Source organism: Macadamia integrifolia, unplaced genomic scaffold (assembly GCF_013358625.1).
Source record: "Macadamia integrifolia cultivar HAES 741 unplaced genomic scaffold, SCU_Mint_v3 scaffold1000, whole genome shotgun sequence".
NCBI lineage: Eukaryota > Viridiplantae > Streptophyta > Magnoliopsida > Proteales > Proteaceae > Macadamia > Macadamia integrifolia.
Genome location: NW_024868050.1, coordinates 146,410 through 156,048, shown reverse-complemented (window position 1 = coordinate 156,048; position 9,639 = coordinate 146,410). Strand labels below are relative to the sequence as shown.

The 9,639-nt window shown below is 38.5% G+C and overlaps 1 protein-coding gene across 2 annotated transcripts; it reads left to right on the top strand.

Annotated features, from left to right (window-relative positions):
* Positions 1–1,208: 1,208 nt before the first annotated feature.
* Positions 1,209–6,706, top strand: LOC122062336. 2 transcript variants are annotated; one of them, XM_042625918.1, is made up of 12 exons: positions 1,209–1,674; positions 2,054–2,318; positions 2,428–2,942; positions 3,026–3,121; positions 3,212–3,325; positions 3,410–3,492; positions 4,392–4,400; positions 4,505–4,599; positions 4,742–4,815; positions 4,905–4,955; positions 5,956–6,029; positions 6,126–6,706. In XM_042625918.1, the coding sequence occupies exons 3-12, from the start codon at positions 2,605–2,607 to the stop codon at positions 6,653–6,655; spliced, it is 1,464 nt and encodes a 487-aa protein (XP_042481852.1). In that variant the 5' UTR covers positions 1,209–1,674; positions 2,054–2,318; positions 2,428–2,604; the 3' UTR covers positions 6,656–6,706. The 2 variants fall into 2 exon arrangements, with proteins under 2 accessions (XP_042481852.1, XP_042481851.1); XM_042625917.1 differs by lacking the exon at positions 2,054–2,318.
* The last annotated feature ends 2,933 nt before the right edge of the window (positions 6,707–9,639 follow it).

The window sequence follows — 9,639 nt, the reverse complement described above, 5'->3', positions numbered from 1 at the left end:
ACAAGATTTTCTACATCCACCTAAGAAAATCAAAGATTTTCCACTAAACCTGGAAAAAAACTCTATACACCACTCTTCACCTCACAAATAAGACTTGTAGAACACGTTGAAGGTCGATACCCAGGGGAGGAGGTCATGGGATCGAACCCTATTGTACGCATTGTGTGAGTGTGTGTGTTTTCTTATTTATTCTGTACCCACCCGTGGGTTGCCCATATGGTTAGGGCGAACTAGGGATTGTGTGGATTAGGTGCATGGTCTCAGGTTCGATTCCCTATTTGTGCATTTGCAATTTAAGTGGAGATCATTCCAGTGGGTTGCTGTGCTAGTCTCCTCGACGATTAGTCGAGGTGCACGTAAGCTGGTCCAGAAACATTGGTCAAAAAAAAAAAAAAAAAAAAAACATGAGATCCTTGTAAACAAAAGTTCCACAATGATAGAGTCGAGATAGAAATACCCATTTTTCTTGGTACTGTTTTTCTGCTATGAGATTTCAATCCTACACATTCCATTATTGGTGAAGGTTAATCTTAGTTTAATCCAGGAAGGGTTGGTGATTTTTCCTTGCTACAACCCGTGGCTCATAGTCAGGGAAATGGAATCTCAAAGGGTATTTTGGAAAATATTAAGACCTAGGAAGGACAAGCTTGGCAAGAGTCAGTTGAGGTGATATAACCATATTTAACGGAGACCCATGGATGCCCTAATAAGGAAGATTGATCAGTTTTAATTATATGAAGTCAAAAGGAGAGGTATACCCAAAATGACTATTGACGAAGTGATAAGAAAAGATATGCAAATGATAGGGCTCAATTCTAGTATGATAATTGATAGAGGTAAATAGAGAACAAGAACCCATGTAGCCGACCCTTTGTAGGGGATGTTCCAATAATGCTGCTTTGATTTTTTCTTTTATCCTTTTCTACTTCTTTTTGAAACTTCTAGTTATTCTTATGCTCACTATTATTTTAGACCATATTAGATCCATGTAGATGATCCCATCAAGTTGAGATAAAGTTTATGATGGTTGCTAATGTTGTTATTGTAGGTATTTGGGTTCTAATATTGTTATTAAAGGTATTTGTGAACCCGAAGGAGAAGTTAATCATTCTATTTATTTGGCGGCAAGCAACAAAATTTCTTTGCCAACATTCTCACCCAGCAAAACCCCTCAAATGATTCTACGCCCACTATGGTGTTTCCTATGCGAGATAGGTAGAGCTCTGATACCCAAAAATAACACAGCCAGTCTTCGCGTTGGTGTTTTGATCGACCACGTCATCGTGTAGCTTAACAACTAAAACTGGCCTAATGAACGCATAGGGCTCCTCCCTAGGGCAGGGCACAGCGTGCATCCGACGGATGAGAGCATTTTTCTCGGATGCTCCATCCATCAGATGTGCGCCGCATACCGTGCCGTACCACAGAGGAGACGAACGAGACTCCCGCCACTACGGGTCTGGAACTCTGGATTCTGGAAAAATAAATAGCCTTGTTCTGCAAATTAATAAGATTTCCAGTAATCGAGAGTCGAAAAGCAGTATTGGCGACTCTGCAAATCCCATGGAAACCTTACTCGCTTTCGTTCGTCATTTAATGGGAAATTGTACCCATTTCCAATAGGGCATAGCAATTCTTTTTCTGTACCATGTAGTGATGATATCTCCGAGACAGGTAATTCACCTTCTTCCCTTTTCTTTTTTGGATTTTCTCGATTATCGAATTTATTGTTTCCCGTACAAACCATGAGGTCCTCAATCCCAGACATTTTGACCCCATGAACTGGAAACCTTGATGTTTCAACTTCTGGTTTGAATCATAACCCAAATTCTTGGCATTCTTGGCATTCTTGGCATCTGATCAGAGGACTATTGAGTTGCATCACCATTTACTTTTCTGTTTTGTCCCCCCCCCCCCCCCAAAAGAAAATAAAATTAAAAATCTTACATTTAACAGTATATTTCTTTGAACATGCAAACACTGCATCATGACTAACATTGGTTTATCTATTCGATGCTTTAAGAAATGCTCTGATACACTATAATTTTTCCAGGATAGTTGGATGCATCCTTGTCATGATAAAAATTTAGCAGGAGTTAGTGGAAGTTGATGAAATAGGGTAAACCATGAACTGGACTGTTCACTTTAATCCTGAACCTTCCCAACATGGAGAATTTGCACTTGACATGGTTTACTTGGTAGATTTTTCATGGATTCATGCAGTTTGACGGAAATCCGGTTGGATTTTATTCTCAATTTTGATTGGCTTGACCATATCTAGAATTGACATGTTCCTGTGGAATTTACACAAGGGGAAGGTTGTGGGAAACGCAATCCATGCTATTGTTTTGGTCTTGATTTTGGCATTTCTATTTATTTATTTTTATTTTCCCCCAAAAGTTAATTTGGTTTATTCTGTGAGAACAGCACATTATGAATTAAAAAGCACCTGAGTGACTACTTTCCTAGTTCTTCTATGAAGAACTCCAATGAGGATGTTAACCGGTTGATATCAACACTGGGGAAAAGTTTAGAAGAGCTCCTCCAATAGCTGCTCAGGTCTCTGCTATTTTGGCGTAGAGAATAACTGACCAGTGAACTGAAATGTCCAATAGAACTCAAGCTTCCTCCAGGAGGAACTCTGGCAATTTTCCTTCAAACGATGCTCTACCTCATTCTAGCTCTCATGGGACTGCATCGGCAAATGATATAATATCTGGACACCAACATTCGCCTCAGGAAAATAAGAAGATTCCGCATTCAGATGATACTCGGTTAATACTTCTAACCTGCTCTATAAGTGTTCTGCCATCGAACAACAGTGACAGTCACTTGTCAGAAAGGACAAGAGGAAGCCCAAAGAAGAATACTGTTGTTGATTCTACTTCTAAATTCTCAGGCAACAAATTTTGTCAACAACTTACTTATTGCGGCATTAACAGGTTGTTCCTTATATGTTAGAGAATCATTCTTTTGTTCTTTTTCGAATTACTTAATGTCTAAAGTTTAATTTGATTTCTTATAGAGACAAATGCAATGAGGGATGTGCAACTCTATTGGATAAGAACATGCATGCTTTGGAGACAAAGTCAATCGGAAATACTGGCCAAAACAGATTGATGTATCATGGAGTTCCTTATATGTTAGAGAATTATTGTTTTGTTCTTTTTCGAATTACTGAATGTTTAAAGTTTAATTTGATTTCTTATAGAGACAAACGCAATGAGGAATGTGCAACTCTATTGGATGAGAACATGCATGCTTTGGAGCCGAAGTCAATCGGAAATACTGGCCAAAACAGATTGACGTATCATGGAGTTACAAGGTAATTATGTATTTTTTCTCACTAAGAAAAATCTTTTCATGCTACTTTTCGATTGTTATAAAGCTATTACAATTCATTTTCCAGACACAGATGGACTGGGAAATATGAAGCACACATTTGGGATGGAAATCAATTTACTGAAGGTCGGAAACGGAAAGGAAAACAAGGTATTTGGTTCAATTTGATCACTTCTGTTTAAAAGGGTTATTACACAGTGCTGGTCCTGCTTATATGAGGTCCTGGGAGGGGTGAGTTTGGAGACGGCCCTAACCTAAGTTATTTTTTGCATGAAGTGGCGACTTTCAAGACTCAAACCCGGGCTTTTCCACTTGGAGCCTGAAACTTTTCTCATTGCTCCAAGCAAAGTGGCCCCAATTTTAGCACTTCTGTTTACTAGAAATACTTGGCTGTTCTTTTGCATAACTGGTTGGTTTAAAATGTTGCGGTGATATATTATACTATGGGCTGTAGTGAAGAAATTTTCATCAAGTGCATGGCCCTGTATGGTCTCTATGAGAAGTCTCCATTCATTGATGATTGAGATTTATTTAGTTTGAGGATGCAAATTGCTTGGAAATACTGTCTCTTGTCCTTTTAATTTGGTATACTTTGTAGACTTTAAAAAAAGAAGAAGAAGAAGAAGAAGAAGAAGCACCATGAAGCTCTTATACATCTTTTCATGTTAATTTATTTATGATTGTTTGGCCATGCTTAAATGAACACATAGCTACATGACTACCGAACGATGCTAACTGTTCGATTTCCCCTCCTAGTGCTTTTACCCAAGTCACACATTTGACTGAAGGAGTAGATTAGGAGTGTGCTTTTGGTAAGCATCCTCGGGATAGATTTTGGCTCTAAAATGCATTCTAGAGTGAGAAAACAAAGAAGAATTGGCCATCAGAATGCGTTCTAGACCCTAAATCTATTCCGAGAATGCATACCAGACACAGCCTAGGTCTACTATCTTACATCTTTGTGAAGCATTCTATATTTATTTATTTTACTTCTCCCTGTGGTTGTGGATGCGGCTGGGGTTGGTAACACTGCTACAACCGTTCCTCAGTATATCTCGGTGAGTTATTTGGTCCCAGTTTTGATGGTATGATTTAATTTTGCATGAAAAGTGTTGTAACTCTTACTATGGTCTTTAACTCTTTGGGACCCTTTACCTACCAGGTGGGTATGAATCTGAGACAGAAGCTGCACGGGCATATGACCTCACTGTTCTCAAATACTGGGGGCCGAAGGCAATGGCCAAATTGAATTTCCCTGTGAGACCCTTCACCTTGTGTTTCTCTTCACTGATTACTACTTGGGCCAAGTTATGATTATACTACTTTGTAATTATGTTGATCTTCGAGTTTTCGTTAATGGAAACCAGCATCAACCATGTTACTACTAACTTATTTGCAGATCATTTGTTATGAGAAAGAACTTGAGGAGATGGAGAGTATGTCCCGTGAGAAGTTTGTGACATCTCTTAGAAGGTCAATGAAAGAAGTCTTGGCTAGTCTCTATTCTCAAATCCATTAATCTGTATTCAATTGAATAATATCTGGCCTATACAATTTTGCAGGAAAAGTATTAGTTTCACAAGAGGTTCTTCTGCTTACAGAGGAGTGTCAAGGTCTTCAATTTATTTTACTTGGTCCCTGCTTCTTTGAATGTTCTTTTTAATCCTTACAAGTGATCTCTAGATGTAACTGGTTTTGGTTTCTTTTTCATTGGGCTTAAACAAAAATACTGAATGCAAATCGAGTCATGAATTGTCAGAGGATGTGGCCCTGGAAGGCTACTGTTCGTCATATGGTTGCTGAGTCAATAAACCTAATGGGAACAACGTGATACATGTATGGTGGTTGTGTTGCATTGTCCATTGTCGGTGTTTATTTGGTGTCCTTGTCTCCTTTCCCGTTAGAACCAGAACCTCTCACATGTGACTTTCAATGAGGGAATTGGATGATTTTAATCAACTATATCAGTTCCAATTTTTTTTTGGGCAGTCAGAATAGATTATAGGACAATTCTTCAAGTTTTCTGAAGGAACTTATTAATTGGGTGATAACGATTCCTTTGCATGGTTGCCACCTGCTTGTTGAAGAGCTGTTGTTATAAACACACTGCTGGATCTTTCTAATTGAGTTTTTTTTTTTTATTCTCTCAAAATTGTGTGGTATTGAGCTTTGCATCGTCTGCCCTCATAGATGAGTAGGAAACTGTGCATATCAAGGGGGTCTGGTCCTACCATTTATAAGTCCATCTTAGAGTTCTTCTGGGTTGTTGGATGAGTTGAACCATCAGGTTTTAAAGTATTTCACACAGTGGAGGAAAAGAAGGGGGGGGGGGGGGACGAGAAAATAAAGAAAGGAAATTGTTTAATAATGCAGAACATTTTATGTTCTTTTGGAGAATGAAGAAGAAAAAGAAACATAAGAAGGCAAGGGAATATCTGATCATATGCCAGCCTGAATTTGCATGTATTCTACTTGATCCCGTCCATGGTTGATTTTTGCGTATATCCCCTGTTTCTGGTCTCAAGTTTGTACTTTGTAGAGATTTTTTTGAAGTGGATTAGCCATTGATCTAGTTTGTGTTTAAACATTCAAGTTCAATCGTCTGTTCTACAGACATCGTGATGGGCGGTGGCAAGCTCGAATTAAAGTGGCATCTAGCAAAAAAGACATTTACCTGGGAACATTTAGTGAGTATCTCCTAATTCCAGCTCCATTTGTATTTAATAAATGATAAAACTAAAGGGATTTGAAACTTGAGCCGTTTGGGATAATCATCTATTCAGGTACCGAGGAAGAAGCTGCCAAGGCCTATGATGTTGGTGCTATTAGATTTCGAGGCAAGAAGGCCCTAACAAACTTTGACATTTCTAACTACTTGGACGGAGGTTCAAAAGATCCGGAAGGCTTCTCTCAGCCAAAAAGATTGAGGTGCATTGGTAACTCTGTTATCCAGACAGCCCGAGTGCCTAATTCTGATCCTAAACCAGATGAACACACTGGGAGAGCCATGACTACACTGAATCTTCCTGAAGATCCTACAGAGGTAGTGATGACTTCAGTTTCCCAATCTGTTTCTCAGCCAGGTGAAAGAATCAGGAGACCCAAATCCATAATATCATCAATTCTGCCTGAACATTCTACAGAGGTAGTGATGACTTCAGTTTCCCAATCTGTTTCTCAGCCAGGTGAAAGAATCGGGAGACCCAAATCCATAATATCATCAATTCTGCCTGAACATCCTACACCTGTGGCACTGGTACCAAACCAAGTGACAGACACCTCTGTTGTCGAACTTGATTGCAAAATGTTATAGTCACTGTTATTGTGCTTTTTACTAAATGCAGTAGCTAGCTTTTTTTGAAAATTTATTTGTGTGTGGAATTAGATGCTGGTTTTGTTGCAGTGGCCGTATCGTGGAGAATGGTTCTATCTGTTTTCCAGGGGAAATGTTTTATACACGGCTGCGTTGCAAAACCATTGTTTTGTATACAGTTGAAGGGCCTACTTAGTTTTTGGTTGGATAGACACAAATAAAATAGGACAAGAAAAAATTTGAGAGGCCTTTAACGATCAACATAAAGATGGAGGTGCCGACTTGATATTTTGGCATTTTCATCACGAACACAATGAACTTTAGGATTTTTTTCCTTCGTATTTTCAGCAAAGATTGAATCATTTGACTTGACTTAAACACTTTCTATTACATATTTGTTGCAACCAGTACTTGTGTATTTCTGCTTGAGTTGTATGAGATGAAATTCTCATATTCGATTCGTTGAGGGGAATCGCCTTAGTTTACATTTCACAATTAAGATACAATAAGCTCTTGGGTAAAATATGCTGATTTTATTTTATTTATTTATTTATTTTTTAAGAAATATGTCATATGGATTGTCACATTTTCAGGTGTTTCCTTGTCTCTATCATGTGATGGAAAATGATGTAGGCAACTGCATCCATTTGCTTTTTTTATTTATTTATTTTTCTATTTTCGATTGTTGAGAAGACGGGGGGACTTCGGAGAAGGGCACAAGCGTATGCTAGTCTCTTGTAAGTGTTAGGTCAATATGTATGTGATCACTTATACATAGGGGTGTAAGTTTAGCCCTAACAATCTGAATCTGCTCTAACCCGCCCTGAGCTTGAACCTTGTCTAATCTGATTATGAGGGCCAACAAGACCCAACCTTGTGTGGGGTTGGGCCATACCTAGGTTGAGGCATAGAAAACCCAGCCCAACCTTAACCCGCCCTAAGTCAAACCCTGACTATTATTATGCTTTGTAGAATACAAATGTCTCCTAGCCAAGGGAGAATCATATTTCCTGGTGGGAGTTTCTTGTTGTCATTGAGTTTCTTGTGTAACAAGGATATAATAGAGAACAGTATAGCCAAAAGAGAAACCCATCTCTATAGCCATGAAATATAGAATGAGGAGACGTGGGGGCTTGCAGTATTTTAATTTCTTGATCCTTTTATATTGGAAATTAAGCATTATTGCAAATCAAGACGAAATTCTAACAATAGTGAATGATTAGATTATGTCTTAATATGTTGACTTTTGATGGAGGGGATTAAAAATAGGGTCACATGGAAAAATAGGGGCACATAGAATCTCCATGAAAGAATGAAAAAATATCACGTTCAGTATAGTTCAATAGAGGAATTCATTTTAGCGTATTAATTAAAAATCCTTTGCTTCAAATCTGTCAATTTTCTTAATTATCAAATGTTGTACTTATCGGAATATGATTCTACTAAGAAAACCAGCTAGGGTCAACCTGACCCAACTCAGTCCAACCCTGAGCTCGGCAGGGTTGGGCTTGAGCATGAACCTGACAGGGTAGGGTTGGGTTAGGGTTGTAAGAAACCCGGCCTAACGCGGCCTTGTTTCACCCCTACTTATACATATTGTTTACTATACAATCAACAATTTATGATTCCCTAACTTATAGTTCAGGTGATCCGATTGTTGCCATGGAAGTAGACCTTGGCAATTGGGTAAGAGTGATGTTAGTTAACGACCCAAATATCCTTGAAGATGTACACCTCCAGGCCCTTGCTCGCCTGTGATGTGTCATACACTCATACTTTGTCAAGAGTCACTGCATGGGGCATCCTAGTTTTGGGTATTCAAGTTTCACGTGTTCTGGTTTGTATCAATGGATTTATGCCCAACTTACAAGGAATTTGGGCATGTCTTGTTTATACTCCTTGAGAAGGGGTCTTCTATCTGATTTGGCTCTTCAAGAACTGCTTTTTTCAATCATCTTTCAATCAGACACTTGTATGCATTTCAACACTGTTGGAGAGGATCCGGATTCTTTTTTACCTGACACTATATCTGGATTATTCAAGACATATCCAAAGATTTCTTCGGATGGAGTAGTAGTGGAGCAGCATGCTTTATGATTGGTGATAAAATTAACATCGTTTTTTTTTTTTTTTTTTCTGGGTAGGAAAAATTGACATCCTTACCGTTGCCCAAACCCTTGCTCACCATGGTACAATCATGTTTTCAAGTTTTTGTTGGGTAATAATGTGCCCTTTACCATCGATAGTCAGATTTTCTTGATTTCACCAAACAAATGTGTTTTTCGAGATAGCTTCTCCTTGGTTTCAACGTCAGTGTGCCACATTCAGATTTCTATCTTTTCTTGATTTCGTTGAACAAGCATGTTTTTCGAGATGGTTCTCCTTGATGCCGTTCTACCACTGTGTTTTTAAGTTTTTGTTGGATAACATTATGACACTTTCTTCATGTCTTGTTCTGTTTTTCCACAAATCACATGTAGAAAAACTTGACTCCGTATACTTGAGATTTTGGAATGGTGACAATCTGCAATCAAAAAGACACTTTTGATCAGCTGGCAAAAGTATGCTTCTCAAAATCACGTGGTGGACTTGGCTGAGAACATCTGAAACCCCCAAAATAAGGCCATGCTCTTGAAAAATAGGTTGGAGACTGCTCAATGAAGAGAACTTTGGGTGAAAGTTCTTGCCTCCAAATATTTTCCTGATAAATCTATCTTCCACCACAAGACCTTAAGGAAAAGAGGCTCTACTACATTGAATAGCATTGTGTATTTGCTTGTCCCCTTGCTCATATTGGTGGTGATTCTTCTGAAAAACTCAAATTACATCCAAAACTAAAAACTTAAATTACCCAAAATTTAAGCTCTTTTTTCTGGAGACTGTCGCTTGAGTAATTCCCACGAAGGGATTGGAGAAGTGGATTAATGTTGATCCTACCTATGGATTCTGTCAAAATCAACGAGAATCTATCTAACACATTTCTC

Bases quoted from the DNA above. Each gene is read 5' to 3' on its own strand.
- LOC122062336 (XM_042625917.1), top strand. From the start codon at position 2,605: ATGTCCAATAGAACTCAAGCTTCCTCCAGGAGGAACTCTGGCAATTTT. The intron at 2,943-3,025 runs GTTGTTCCTTAT...GATTTCTTATAG, and splicing joins ACTTATTGCGGCATTAACAG to AGACAAATGCAATGAGGGAT. The intron at 4,816-4,904 runs GTCAATGAAAGA...ACAATTTTGCAG, and splicing joins TTTGTGACATCTCTTAGAAG to GAAAAGTATTAGTTTCACAA.